The sequence below is a fragment of the Nerophis lumbriciformis genome, linkage group LG15, assembly GCF_033978685.3.
Source record: "Nerophis lumbriciformis linkage group LG15, RoL_Nlum_v2.1, whole genome shotgun sequence".
NCBI lineage: Eukaryota > Metazoa > Chordata > Actinopteri > Syngnathiformes > Syngnathidae > Nerophis > Nerophis lumbriciformis.
In genome coordinates this window covers 21,777,110-21,793,454 of record NC_084562.2, presented here as the reverse complement: position 1 = coordinate 21,793,454, position 16,345 = coordinate 21,777,110, and the positions used below count along the sequence as shown (strand labels likewise).

The 16,345-nt window shown below is 38.5% G+C and overlaps 1 protein-coding gene across 2 annotated transcripts in view; it reads right to left on the bottom strand.

Moving 5' to 3' along the window:
- The window catches only part of rasa3 (RAS p21 protein activator 3), a 127,354-nt gene extending 111,357 nt beyond the window's left edge, over positions 1-15,997 (bottom strand). For both annotated transcript variants that reach the window (XM_061974725.2, XM_061974726.2), the window contains exon 1: positions 15,744-15,997. In XM_061974725.2, the coding sequence (XP_061830709.1) occupies positions 15,744-15,798 (55 nt within the window). In that variant the 5' untranslated portion in view covers positions 15,799-15,997. The remainder of the gene's footprint in view (positions 1-15,743) is intronic.
- Between the last annotated feature and the right edge of the window lie 348 nt (positions 15,998-16,345).

Sequence of the window (16,345 nt, the reverse complement as noted above, 5' to 3'; positions counted from 1 at the left end):
GGAAAAACAAGTTGCCGCTATATTGAAGGTATTATCACATAGATCTGATTTATGACCAAAAAAAGGTTTGCGAATAAATAGATATGATCAAAAGAGTATCAATCTCAAAGAGATTCCTGAGCCATTTTGAGAGATAATGAAAAAGCCAGTCACATGATCGCGTGACGTAGCGCTAGGAACCACAGATCCCTTGCCCATCAACAACAATGCTAATCAAGCAGACTTTGTGAGCGCCATCAACTTTTACTTTGGTTAAAAAAAATATGATCCAGAACCTTATATTTTTGAGCCTGAACACAAAGAGGATGAGCAATACGTTTCAAAAGCTGAGCGATGAATGCAGTTTTGTTGTGACAGTATAGCATCCGCAGCATTGCTAGGTGCGAAACATACAAACTAACCATAATAAACCATAATAAAACAAACACTTACTGTAATATTTCCACTCTCGCTGGGATGTTGACCAACGAGACGCTCACATAATTCTGTTTAGATGAAGATTCAATTACAAACGGTACTATACTCTGTTAATAATCAATTTTTACAGCTTGTCCTTTATAACTTTGACAAAATAATAGAATGATAAATGACACAATATGTTACTGCATACATCAGCAGACAAATTAGGAGCCTTTGTTTGCTTACTTACTACTAAAAGACAAGTTGTCTAGTATGTTCACTATTTTATTTAAGGACAAAATTGTTCTTCGATTGCAATAAGAAACATATGTTTAATGTATCCGAAGATTTTTTTGTTAAAATAAAGCCAATAATGTCATTTTTTTGTGGTCCCCTGTATTTAGAAAAGTATCGAAATACAAACATATTGGTATTGGGACAACCCTAATATATACACATATATATGTGTATACGTATACATATATAGTCAACGTTTCTGTGGTTTAGCCGTTATACAGTGCTTAATACCGGGAAACATACGTTAGGTCAGGAAAATGTCATAGCCTCTGTGTTTTTTCCTGACCTAACGTGTACACACATATATATGTGTGTATATATATATATATATATATATATATATATATATATATATATATATATATATATACATATACATATACATATATATATATATATATATATATATATATATATATATATATATATATATATATATATATATATATATATATATATATATATATTAGGGCTGCAACTAACGATTCATTTGATAATCGATTAATCTGTCGATTATTACTTCGATTAATTGATTAATTATCAGATAAAAGAGACAAACTACATTTCTATCCTTTCCAGTATTTTATTGAAAAAAAACAGCATACTGGCACCATACTTATTTTGATTTTTGTTTCTCAGCTGTTTGTAAATGTTGCAGTTTATAAATAAAGATTTATTTAAAAAAATAATAATAATTATTATTAAACTTTTTTTTTTTAAAAGCCTCTGCGCACGTGCATAGCATAGATCCAACGAATCGATGACTAAATTAATCGGCAACTATTTTTATAATCGATTTTAATCAATTAGTTGTAGCAGCCCTAATATTTATTTATATATATATATATATATATATATATATATATATATATATATACATACATATACACACACACACACACACACACACACACACACACACACACACACACACACACACATATATTTTTTTTTAAGAATCATTTTTTAATAATGTTTTAAGCCATCTGCACGCTTACTCGTGTGTGTTTATGCCGGCAGCCGAAAGAAGCTTTTGTTAGAATTGGTATGCCAAATAATATATTGCGATAATCCGTTTGAATTGAATCATCATCCCAAATAATCGGAATCTAATCGAATCGTGAGTTGTGGTAAGATTCAAATTACGAGTATAAAATACTTGCAAATGAGACTTAGACGTGTAAGAAAGCAAGATGTAACAAAACAGGACAGCACAGTTATCAGTATCAGCTCAGTATTCAATGTTTGATTAAAAAAAAAGATGTTCTTGTTTACAAGAATTAACAAAGGAACACATAAAAGTACCTACAATTGAGTAGCAGGAACTGGTACCATATCAGTTCAAATGTGAAAAGTACCGTCCATACTTTTCTGTGCATTTCACTTGTTTATCAAATTGTGTTTCAACAGCAAAAGAGAAGTTCGATGCGCACGTGTTGTTGTTAATTAGTGCAAAGTTCCGCCTCCAGCTGTGCTGCTGAGAATTTAGCGGCCTGTCGCAGCACTGACAGACGAAGTGCAGCCCACGCCGAATTGTGAGACACCACTTCTGTCCTCCTCTGTGTCCCACCACATCTGCCACGTATTAGCTTGATGCCAGGCAGGGGAAACAAAACAATTCTTCTGTAGTCTAGTGCAGCCAATCAGGAAGTGAATTGGGGGGTAGTTTCCTGTTTCCTGTTCTACAGACAGCGTGGACTCCCGGTGTCGCGTTCCTCCCGTAAACTCGGGAGAGTCATCATCTGTAAGAGCGTCACCATAATAAGTGGTCTCCTCAAAACAAACATTCAGCTCTGAGTCATCGGCCGCATGCCGAAGAGGATCGGGTGAAAACAAAGTGATGCAAGGGTTCCGCGGGCATGTAAGGATCGCACAACATGATGACTGTGAGGTGACCTAAGGCTATGATAATATTATAACAGTCTAGGGATGTGACAATAAACGGTATTAATGATAACTGCAGTGAAACCCTACACCAGTGGTTCTTAACCTGGGTTCGATCGAACCCTAGGGGTTCGGTGAGTCGGCCTCAGGGGTTCGGCGAGACACACCCAACTCATCGTGTAAATAAAAACTTCTCCCTATCTGCGTATTATGGATAACCCCAAACAATTTTCCCTCTAATTTTCCATCTGATTTGCAGGTGTGTAATTTGTTGTGAGTTCATGCACTGTGTTTGTGTTGTTCTTTGAACAAGGTGATGTTCATGCATGGTTCATTTTGTGCACCAGTAAAAAAACATAACTTTGTCTTGAATTTGAAAAAAAAAAACGTTTTATTTTTCACTAAAGAAGAGTTCGGTGAAAGCGCATATGAAACTGGTGGGGTTCAGTACCTCCAACAAGGTTAAGAACCACTGCCCAAGATGGTTAGTATTACAGTTTTGAATGAAAAATATCAAACAACCGCGATTGATAGCCGAAATTTGATAAACTCCAGGAAGGACTGCCGCTAACTCACTAGCTTGAATGCTAACATGAATACAAGTAGGGATGGGTACCGAATTTGGTACTTTTTTGGCACCGACCGAATCCTGCCAGTCCAACCAGGCACCGATTAATAGGGATGTCCCGATCCGATATTTGGATCGGATCGGCTGCCGATATTTGCCAAAAATTGCGTATCGGCAAGGCATGGGAAAATGCCGATCCAGATCCAGTTTTAAAAAATACTCCGGTCCGTGTTTTCCAACGCACCGATTTAAATAATACATTCCACTTTTCTGCTGCTCCGTAATTTCCGTTCCGCATTTTCCAGCACACCTTCAACACATCCGCAGGTCTGTGAATTCTCACGCAGTTGCTTTTAGCTGCTGGCATTACACGACAGGCTCTTCTCACTCTTTCCTGTGTCTCCCTCTCACAGACAGCAAGTGCACCTTCTTACACACGTCACATACTGGCACGTCATACGTCACATACTGTCACGTCATACGTCACATACGTATACGCCCTCCCCGAGCAGAGAGGTAGCAGCATGGCTAACGTTAGCTGTGATGCTAGCGCAGCCGTGCGAGCAACGCTCCCTCTAAGGTGCTCGCCTGTGAAATTGCGCACTGTTTAAGCGTCCACTGCGCATAGCAAATCTATGCCACGCACAAAATCAAATAAAAAAATAAGCGCATAACAATTTTCGACACACGGACACGACAGAGAAAACAGTTTTCGTCATCATTGTTCAAATATTGTGACGTCTGTCGAGACGCTTATCTCCATTCGGTGCCACACGTCCACACCATCAAAATGCCAAGGCAAAAGTTTCCACATCAACACGGTATGAAAAAATTAGTGATTTTTTTAGTTGTGATTTCCTTCTCTGCATGAAAGTTTAAAAGTAGCATATATTAATGCAGTATGAAGAAGAATGTTTTAATGTAGACATGCAAGCCTTGAAAGAACATTTTGAAAATCAAGACTACATTTCCTGCAAATGGGTGCATTTCTACCCTATATTTTAACATTAGATTTATTCTCATATCAAACTCTTTTGGCTGTCTTTTTGACACTTACATCCGGCGCCCCCCTCCACACCCTGCATTAAAAATAATGTAAATAATTCAATGTGATTATCTTGTGTGATGACTGTATTATGATGATTGTATATATCTGATAGTAAATATCTGTATCATGAATAAATTTAAGTGGACCCCGACTTAAACAAGTTGAAAAACTTATTGGGGTGTTACCATTTAGTGGTCAATTGTACGGAATATGTACTTCACTGTGCAACCTACTAATAAAAGTCTCAATCAATCAATCAAAACACATAGAATCATCATACTGCTGTGATTATATGCATCAAGTGTTCATTCAAGGCCAAGGCAAAATATCGAGATATATATTGTGTATCGCAATATGGTCTTAAAATATCGCAATATTAAAAAAAGGCCATATCGCCCAGCCCTAGTTCAATGATGCCATTTCTGTTTGTCATGTATAATTTTGTCTATTTTGTGTTTATCCTTGAACAAACAGGTCAGTTTCTTGTTACCAACCATTGTGTATTATTCAAACTCCCCTAATTCAGCTCGCTAGTTGTTATCAAGAGTACTAAAACCCTTTTCAACATGATTCTGACAACTAAGTAGGCTAAAAAACTTTAAACTTTAATACATGCTCGGATAGGCCAGTATCGGTATCGGTCAGTATCGGTATCGGATCGGAAATGCAAAAACAATATCGGTATCGGATCGAAAGTGCAAAAACTTGGATCGGGACATCCCTACCGATTAACGTAAAATAGTACTGATCTGGGTTGCGCGTGACGTCACCCCTGGTTGCCGAGTCAACCGGCTCTTCGCACTTCGGCATTTGGCGATCATAGCAAAACTACCTCTAGGTAATGTTGCAATTTTCAATGCCAACAAAGCATCCATCCATCCATCCATTTTCTACCGCTTGTCCCATTTGGGGTCGCGGGGGGTGCTGGAGCCTATCTCAGCTGCACTCGGGCGGAAGGCGGGGTACACCCTGGACAAGTCGCCACCTCATCACAGGGCCAACACAGATAGACAGACAACATTCTCACTCACATTCACACACTAGGGCCAATTTAGTGTTGCCAATCAACCTATCCCCAGGTGCATGTCTTTGGAGGTTGGAGGAAGCCGGAGTACCCGGAGGGAACCCACGCAGTCACGGGGAGAACATGCAAACTCCACACAGAAAGATCCCGAGGCCAGGATCGAACCCAGGACTACTCAGGATCTTCGTATTGTGAGGCACATGCACTAACCCAACAAAGCAATTGACTCAAAAAACCCTGCCCATGTAAGTAAAGTAAAGCTTCACTTTTCCAAAAATGCGCTAGCCTGATGCTATTATACATTGGCTTTGCTATTGACACGCTACTAATAAGCATTAGCAATTTTACATTGGGATTTCCACACCTTCAAATTTGTCAAGGAAAACTACAACTAAGATGTACATTAAAATCAAACAGCTGCTGCCAAATAAGTACAATTCTTACAGAATGACCACTTTGTTGTCAAGACGTGGACTATGAGGGGTTTGTTTTCCCGAGATGCAAGAAAAGTTGGATCGGACATGGCGTGAAGGTAGGGACATGATTTAATTTATCACTCAAAAAGGGTACAAACAAAAGGCGGACAACAAACTTGGCTATGAACAAAACTAACACTTAGACAAAAACCATGAACATGAAACCAAAAAGACACTTACAAACGTACTATGACGTGAAACGATCAGCATGAACTATGGTAGCAGAAGTATCAGAGGTAACAGAAGTAATGTCGCCAGGACGACCAACAGAAAAAGACAGGCTTAAATAACAGTGACATGATTAGTGACAGGTGCGTGAATCAAAATGTGCAACAGGTGAAATTAATGGGTAACCATGGTGACCAAACAAGGGAGCGTAAACATGAACTAAGAGTCTTAAACAGCCAAACAGGACATAACTTAAACAAAACATGATCACAGACATGACATTTGGTAGGGTGCAACTGACAACTGCAATTGCCCTGCTGGCCCCACAATGGACTGGACTATCACACTATTAACTAGATCCACTCGACGTCCATTTCACCGGTCACACAGGGGGTGGAGGGGGTTCCCCACATCTGCGGTCCCCTCCGAGGTTTCTCATTGTGCCTATTGGGTTTAGTTTTTTCTTGCCCTGATGTGGGATCTGAGCCGAGGATGTCGTTGTGGGTTGTGCAGCCCTTTGAGACACTCGTGATTTAGGGCTATATACGTAAACTTTGATTGATTGATCGAATGTCATACCTGCAAATGACACTCAGAAATGTGATAATGAAACAAGATACAGCAATTGGACACCGGTTATCGTAATCAGCTCAAATGAGATGTTATTATCATAAACAATGTATCCGAGGCCAACTAGTGTGCTGAACGTCCCAGGTTCGAGTTCGAGTGTGTTACAATGGCGCCGTGACCCAGATGAGAATGAGGGTTAGGGGGGTGAGGGTAACGCAGGCCAGCCAGTGTGGCTGGTCCATGTGTACGTTGGTAAACCTCAATCCCTGACAACTTCAAAGAGCAATGCTGGCTATTGAGATGATGGCTTGGTGGTTAGCACACTTGCCTCTCATGCCAAACGATGTAGGTTCGAGTTCCGTGCGGAGCGGAACGCAAAAAGGCAGGGACCGAAGCAAGTGGGTTACATTAACACACACAAAAGTACCAAAACTTGGTATTGTTGAGTACAAGTAAGGATTCCGAGGTACCGGAACTCGGTATCGAATTGGTTCAAATGTTACTAGCCCTAAATAATACAAGAGACAATAATGTCTTTCCCTGTTACGAAGAACATACCCAAATCTAAACTTGAATTAACTGAGATATTCAATTTTATACATTGAACCTACAAGCTGTGCTCTCTTAGAACATAGCGGTCGTTCTCTTATTGAAGGAATATGACATGGAGGCGTTTAAGGACCGCTGAACAGAGTAGGACACCACAACGCCTGCCAGAACACTCTTTTCAGTGAAGCATAAGAAACGAAAAACATGCAAAATAGTGGGCTTTTTAACAGTGGATCTATTCATTTTAGTTATTAATAAATCTAAATATATCAGCGTGCGTATATGTACTTTTTGAGTATATTAAAAAATACCACGTTAATATTGATATCTGTAATAAAAATGTGCTCACAATAACCGTGATAACAAATGTTCATATCGTTACATCTCTATAACTGTCAAGACGTGGACTATGGGGTGTTTGTTTTCCCGAGATGCAAGTAAAGTTGGATCGGACATGGCTTGGAGGTAAATACATGATTTTATTTTAACACTAACAAAAGGTACAAAACTAAAGGTGCGCACAAAGGCGGAGAACAAACTTGACTAATGAAACAAAAACTAGCACTTGGGCAAAAAACTATGAACATGGAACAAATAAACACTTACTGTGACAAGAATACACTAAACTCACGTGGCAAGAAACGAGCAGCATGAAAACTATGGCAGCATGACAATGGCATGAGTAGTAAGGATATCAGATAGCATGGGTGTCAAGGAGGTAGCAGAAGTCAAAACTATCGGCTCAAATAGTCTTGAACATGATTAATGACAGGTGTGTGAGTCTAAATGAATCAGGTGCGTGACATGAGGACAGGTGAAAACTAATGGGTTGTCATGGAAACAAAACAAACAAGAGTGCACAAAGAGTCCAAAAACCAAACCGAACATAACCAAAACAAAACATGATCACACAGACGAGACAATAACAGTCTGAGCATGAAAGTGATGACAGCCTCGAACACAGGAATGTTCTTCATTAACATGTAAATATTACGCAACCTATTTTTCTCCAAATACTCATATAAGGCAGGGGTGTCCAAACTACGGCGAGTGTGGCCCGCCAGCCTCCTCAATTTGGCCCGCGAGACATCATGAGTTCAACAAAGCATCGCACCCCGGAGTGCTTTCAAATTAATCTTAAATACCAGGCGGTTTCTGAATGCTACACATTTGCTGCCATCTTGTGGACAATGGGAGAAAAATAAGATCAATGACCATTGAAAGTATTTCAAAATAATAGCATAGCATTTACTTATATAACGCAATCCAAACAACCTTCCCTAATCCTGGTGTCCGTTAGAGTGCATGATGGGAATAAATGTAGAACACTACACACACTTATCCATGTATGGCGCATTTTAGCTGCTTGTTTTTGATTGATTACAAAACTTTAAGAAGATTGTCACGGAAGTAAACGAGGCAAGAGTCAAACTTTCACATACTGTTATTATCCAATTATATTAATTATATATCAAGTATATTAATCATGTATCCATCATACTAATATAATATGTAAACACACACATTTATATATATACAGTATATATATAAATGATAAATGATAAATGGGTTGTACTTGTATAGCGCTTTTCTACCTTCAAGGTACTCAAAGCGCTTTGACACTACTTCCACATTTACCCATTCACACACACATTCACACACTGATGGAGGGAGCTGCCATGCAAGGCGCTAACCAGCACCCATCAGGAGCAAGGGTGAAGTGTCTTGCTCAGGACACAACGGACATGACGAGGTTGGTACTAGGTGGGGATTGAACCAGGGACCCTCGGGTCGCGCACGGCCACTTTTCCACTGCGCATAAAAAATTTTGAAAATTATTTATATCATTATTATTATATATATTATTATATTATTATTATTATTCATTTATAGAAAATCCCCTGAAGAGCATGGAAACCTGTGAAACAGGCTTGTAGGGATGAAATAGTCTCTGTGTTTTTCCTGACCTAACGTATATTCCGCTCTACCCCGGTATTGAGCACTGTATAACGGATAAATCACAGAAACCTCGATAATATATATATATATATATATATATATATATATATATATATATATATATATATATATATATATATATATATATATATATATATATATATATATATATATATATATATGTATGTATGTATGTATATATATATATATATATATATATATATATATATATATATATATATATATATATATATATATATATATATATATATACATATATATATATATATATATATATATATATATATATGTGTGTGTACATTAGGTCAGGAAAAAAAACACAGAGGCTATTTCATCCCTACAAGCCTGTTTCACAGGTTTCCATGCTCTTCAGGGGATTTTCTATAAATAAATTTTAATAATAATATATATAATAATAATCCTTGCTCTTCAGGGGATTTCATACATTTTACATTTTTTAGAAAATTATTTATATAATTATTATTATTATATATATTAATATATTATTATTATTATTATTATTATTTATAGAAAGAGCATGGAAACCTGTAAAACAGGCTTGTAGGGATGAAATAGCCTCTGTGTTTTTCCTGACCTAACGCTCTACCCTGGTAATGAGCACTGTATAACGGATAAACCACAGAAACCTCCATAATATATATATATATATATATATGTATATATATATACATATATATATATATATATACATATGTTATTTTGGCAAATTTTCGTAGCCCAATGCGTCCCCCAATTCAAAAAGTTCGGCCCCCCCAGATCTTACTTAAGGTATTACTTAAACCAGGCTACTCTTATTTTTATGTAGATATATGATTCAAATTAAATATTTTCTAACTCAGGTTTGATGAGGTGTTATTCTCTCAGGTCTTTGTTTCAATCTGTGGACACCTTCCGGGGAAAAAAGAAGCCTATTTTATTTTTATTTTGTATCAGCTGGACTGAAAAAGAGTCATTGGGTTGTTTTTGTCAAATGTGTGTTTTCATTTGTTTGTTCCTCCCTTCTGTCGCACATTTGGAGTCAAAACAATCCGGACAGGATGAATGAAGTGCCAGATGTCAGGGAGATTGTTCCGTATCGACCAGGGACAACAATTAGAGCACAAGCAGGGAATTAAATGCTTCAAAATAGAAACATACAGAGTACATCCCCCACCACCCCAGTGCACAAGGCATATCTTTTGTTTGAATATCAAATGTTTCATATTATTGTGTCAATGCCTCCTCCCACATTTTTTCTTTCCATTCAAACCATTCCTCTTTCAAAATGTTTGGCTCATTCATGGCACTAGCTTTTTTTTTCTTCTTCCCAAAATTTCACATTTTCCAGGACATTGGACAATTTTTCTAATGTCTCTCAACCAATTCAAACCATTTTCCTCACAACACATTTCATTCATCCTGGACATTCAGTCTACCCCAGGGAAGCTGTGGCTACAAATGTAGCTTACCACCATCATCGTGTGAATGTGGAGTGAATGAATGATGAGATGTCCAGAAAGTGTTTAGAAACGTGTTATGTAAATCCAATCCATTATTCAAACTAAGCCTGGGCCGATATTCGATAACTCAATTAACCGATCGATAAATGATAATGGGAAAATGCCAAAAAATTTGAATGTTCTGAATGAGTTGGAATGGTTGGTGATTTTTCAAATCGGTCGAGAAATGTTAAAGTTGTAACATTTTTAATTGAGAAATGGTATAAAGGAACTCCTGGAATTTCGTGAAAACTGGGGTTTTTTCCAGTTCGAAGAACAACTTTGTTTTTTTGTCCTGATTAAGAGGAACGTTTTGACGGTGGAGCGGTTGAAGTGGATTGAAAAATGTGGAAGGAGTAGTCGCCAGAAAAAAGGGTCAAAAAAGGAATTCTGGGAATTACTGGAATTATTTTTTTTTTAACTTGAAAAAAATGATAGTTTGAGTGGAATATGTAGAATGCTTTGAATAAGTTGAAAAATGTTGGAATTGTGGAAGAGTAAAAAATGGATAATTCATTTTGAATGGGGAAAATGTCCCTAAAAACTGAGACATTTTGGAAATCCGGGATTTTTTTTTTTTTTTTACAGTTTTTGAAAGGGAGCACACAATTCTTGAACAATCGGCCGCCGACCTACTTATCGCCATTGCAGCAACGCCATGTGACCGCCCAGTTTAAGGTGGTTTGCGATGTGCATCAATAGCTATGAAAAGCACAGAACAGCTCCATATGAAAAAGAGAGGTAAAACAAAAGTAGTGAACAAAAGGAAAAAATTGTAAATAAATACCGTGATAACGTCGGACAAGCAGAAATGCACAGAGCTATGTTTGTTTACTGTGGAAATCACTGCTTATTCTTCAGCAACCTGAAGTAAGCGACCTCGTCCGAAAGATGGCGCCATAGCACACACAATAACACATCTTTCCATTTATGTTATGTTCTGCGCGAGTCACAGTAAAGTATTCCGATTTAAGGTGTGATGCATGAAAATGCACGTCATAATCAGATAAAAAAAATTCAGGGTCCATGTACACAGTAATGTTCTAATCCGAATGAAGAATAGATTAAATAAATGTTGTCCATGTACACGTGGCTTTTGTTTTCTCCAAGTAGTGTTATTTTTGTACTAATTGACGAGCACATTGGTTAATGACGTCGTTCACGTTTCCCGGAAGTGCCTCGACATCGAAACTTTCGGGTCTGTATGAAGATGACGGAAAAAATCAAGACGCAAAATCTTACGTCATAAGATTGTGAAGAAATACACACGAAGCTAACAACTCCGTACAATAGATGGCATCATAACTCTGCCTCTTAAGAGGCATAAGAAGACGTAGCAGGAGGGATCATTTTGCCAACTTAGCAACTTTTCTTGTTATATTTAGCGAGTATTCAGACCTTTTCACCATAGAAATAACATGCACATGTGTCATGGCCAAAAATGAAACTGAGCAATTAGACAATGACATCAACTAAGCATCCCAACCCACTGCCATAGATAGATATTGTAGCACTTCCCTGGGAAAGACTGGAACTATTCAGTACCTCCAGGAATTAGCAATGACATGACTCAATTCGACCAATCCCCGCCAATGATGCACCACTTTGGAACTTTGTCCATTACCGGCAAGTTAGCCGCACATTTTGGCCAATCGGCTGCATTTTCGCCAATCAAATCTGTCTCTGAGCAGACGTTTCCTGTCTTATCAAAACATACATACAGCAACATGTAACAACAAATCAACTATTTACTAATCAAACAGAGCCGTTGTTGTCTTCCAGCGCAGTAAATCGTATATTGTCTATATCAGGGTTGTCAAACTTGTTTTTATTGAGGGCCACGTTGCAAATACGGCTGCCCTCTGAGGTTCCCATGTAACAGTGAATGTACATGAATATAAACATACAATGTCCACGTTACATAATTTGCAAAATAAACTGTTTTAGAATATTATACTTTTACTTACAGATGAATGAATAACCTTGTTTTGATATCAAAAGTCAAGTTGACAAGCAGATATTTAAGTTGACATTTTTTGATAACCAAGAAAAATAATTGGAACATCTTGTTGCATGATTAGATAATATTAAAGTGTAGAACATATGTAGTTGCATGCATTACAAATGACGTGGCGGACCACCTCAAATGATGTGCTGGGCCACTTTGAACGCTCTGGCGGGCCACATTAAAGGATGTGCTGGGCCTATTTAAAGGAAGTCGCGGCCCACGGCAAATGATGTGGTGAGCCACTTTAAACTATATGGCGGGCCACTTTAACTGGAGTGATGGTCCACATTAAACGATTTGGCGGGCCACTTAAATGATGTGGTGGGCCAAATTAAATGATGTGCAAACCATATTAAACGATGTGGCGGGACACCTTAAATGATGTGCTGGGCCACCTTAAAGGTAGTGGCAGGCGCGGCCCGTTAATGATGTGACAGGCCACTATAAATGATGTGGTGAGCCACATTAAATGTAAGGGTGGTCCAGCTTAAAGGCTGTGCAGACCACTTTAAATGATGTGGTGGTTCACCTTAAAGGATGTGGCAGGGCACTTTAAATGGAGTGATGGTCCACTTTAAACGATTTGGCGGGCCACTTAAATGATGTGGTGGGCCAAATTAAAGGATGTGCAAACTTTAAAGGATGTGCAAACCACCATAAAAGATGTGGCAGGGCACTTTAAACAATGTGGCGGGCCGCATTAATGACGTGACAGGCCACTATAAATGATGTGGCGAGCCACATTAAATGTAGGGGTGGTCCACCTTAAAGGCTGTGCAGACCACTTTAAATGAAGTGGTGGTTCACCTTAAAGGATGTGGCAGACCACTTTAAATGGAGTGATGGTCCACATTAAACGATTTGGCGGGCCACTTAAATGATGTGGTGGGCCAAATTAAAGGATGTGCTAACCACATTAAAAGATGTGGCAGGCCACCTTAAAGGATGTGGCGGTCCGCTTTAATGACGTGACAGGCCACTATAAATGATGTGGTGAGCCACATTAAATGTAGGGGTGGTCCAGCTTAAAGGCTGTGCAGAACACTTTAAATGATGTGGTGGTTCACCTTGAAGGATGTGGCAGGGCACTTTAAAGGATGTGCAAACCACCATAAAAGATGTGGCAGGGCACTTTAAACGATGTGGCGGGCCGCATCGTGACAGGCCCTATAAATGACGTGGCGAGCCACATTAAATGTAGGGGTGGTCCACCTTAAAGGCTGTGCAGACCACTTTAAATGAAGTAGTGGTTCACCTTAAAGGATGTGGCAGACCAATTTAAATGGAGTGATGGTCCACATTAAACGATTTGGCGGGCCACTTAAATGATGTGGTGGGCCAAATTAAAGGATGTGCAAACCACTTTAAAAGATGTGGCAGGCCACATTAAACGATGTGGCGGGACACTTTAAATGATGTGCTGGGCCACATTAAAGGATGTGGCTATGGATTACACAGTTATTAAGTACTACAACCTATGGAGTACACAGTTATTAATGCTAAACCTATAGAGTACACAGTTATTAAGTACTACAACCTATGGAGTACACAGTTATTAATGCTACAACCTATGGAGTACACAGTTATTAAGTACTACAACCTATGGAGTACACAGTTATTAAGTACTACAACCTATTGAGTACACAGTTATCAAGTGGTACAACCTATGTAGTACCCAGTTATTAAGTGCTACAAGCTATGGAGTACACAGTTATTAAATGCTATAACCTATGTAGTACACAGTTATTAAATGGTACAACCTATGTAGTACACAGTTATTAAGTGCTACAAGCTATGGAGTACTCAGTTATTAAGTGCTATAACCTATGTAGTACACAGTTATTAAGTACTACAACCTATGTAGTACACAGTTATTAAGTGCTACAAGCTATGGACTACACAGTTTGCTACAACCTATGGAGTACACAGTTATTAATGCTACACCTTATGGAGTACACAGTTATTAAGTACTACAAGCTATGGAGTACACAGTTATTAATGCTACAACCTATGGAGTACACAGTTATTAAGTACTACAACCTATGGAGTACACAGTTATTAATGCTACAACCTATTGACTACACAGTTATTAAGTGCTACGAGCTATGGAGTACATTTATTAAGTACTACAACCTATTGAGTACACAGTTATTAAGTACTACAACCTATGGAGTACACAGTTATTAAGTACTACAACCTATGGAGTACACAGTTATTAATGGTACAACCTATGGAGTACACAGTTATTAAGTACAACAACCTATGGAGTACACCGTTATTAATGCTACAGCCTATGGAGTACACAGTTATTAGGTATTACAAGCTATGAAGTACACAGTTATTAAGTACTACAAGCTATGAAGTACACAGTTATTAAGTACTACAAGCTATGGAGTACGCAGTTATTAGGTACTACAATCTATGAAGTACACAGTTATTAAGTACTACAAGCTATGGAGTACACAGTTATTAAGTACTACAAGCTATGAAGTACACAGTTATTAAGTACTACAAGCTATGGAGTACACAGTTATTAGGTACTACAAGCTATGACGTACACAGTTATTAAGTACTACAAGCTATGAAGTACACAGTTATTAAGTACTACAAGCTATGGAGTACACAGTTATTAAGTACTACAAGCTATGGAGTACACAGTTATTAATGCTACAAGCTATGAAGTACACAGTTATGAAGTACACAGTTATGAAGTACTGCAAGCTATGAAGTACACAGTTATGAAGTACTACAAGCTATGAAGTACACAGTTATCAAGTACTACAAGCTATGAAGTACACAGTTATTAATGCTACAAGCTATGAAGTACACAGTTATGAAGTACACAGTTATGAAGTACTACAAGCTATGAAGTGCACAGTTATGAAGTCCACATGCAGCCTGGAGGCAAAGATGCATCATGTGCTGGAATGATCATTTGTAAAAGGGTCAAGAGAACTCTGACCTGAGCTTTCACAGCATTCATTCATAAGAAATATGCACTTACACAAACCGCATGTCTAAATATAGAAAGCTGCTCCACATAGTGGAAGGAGAAAAGGCTTCTAGAATGGTGTAGAATAAAAGGCTATTGTTGTAAATACTCATGCACAGTCTATATTTCCACTGGCTGTACATGCGGGGAGAAAAGCGTGTGATTTGAATGACAATAACATTTCAACAAGACAGATACGGCCCGTTAATGAGGAGACGTCCATTAAAGGCGCCCAGACTGGGGGGGAGGGATTTTTTTTTTTTTGTTCTTCTTCTTCTTACCTATTTTGATTTTAACGCTCTGGAAAACGCGCAGACCTTCCTCTTCCACCGCCATGCTCCCGCCTTTACTTCCCTTTAGTCGGCCCAAACGCGCACGGTCCTCCACGCTGGTCGCTTGTGGCCTCTCCAGCAATGGAATATTCCGGAGGTTTTGCTCATCGATGCTCGGACGGTCCGCAGCGATCACACGCCGAGTGGAAGACTTCCGCCGCCGGCTGGTTGAGAACAAGAGGACCGCTAACGTCTTCTCTCTGCCGTCCGTCACTCAGCAGCAGCAGCGGCGGCCACGGTGGGGGTGTGGCTTGACGAGGCCCCGCCCACTGTGCGGAGGCGTGGCCTGTGCCACTGCCACACAGGGTAGGGTAGACCAGGGGTGTCAAAACTTGTTTTCTTTATGTATATATATATATATATATATATACATATATATATATATTTTTTTTTTTTTTTTTTATATATATATATATACCGGTATATATATTAGGGGTGTAGGAAAAAATCGATTCGGATTCGAATCTCGATTCTCACGTTGTGCGATTCAGAATCGATTCTCATTTTTAAAAAATCTTTTTTTTTTTTTATATATATATATATATTTATTT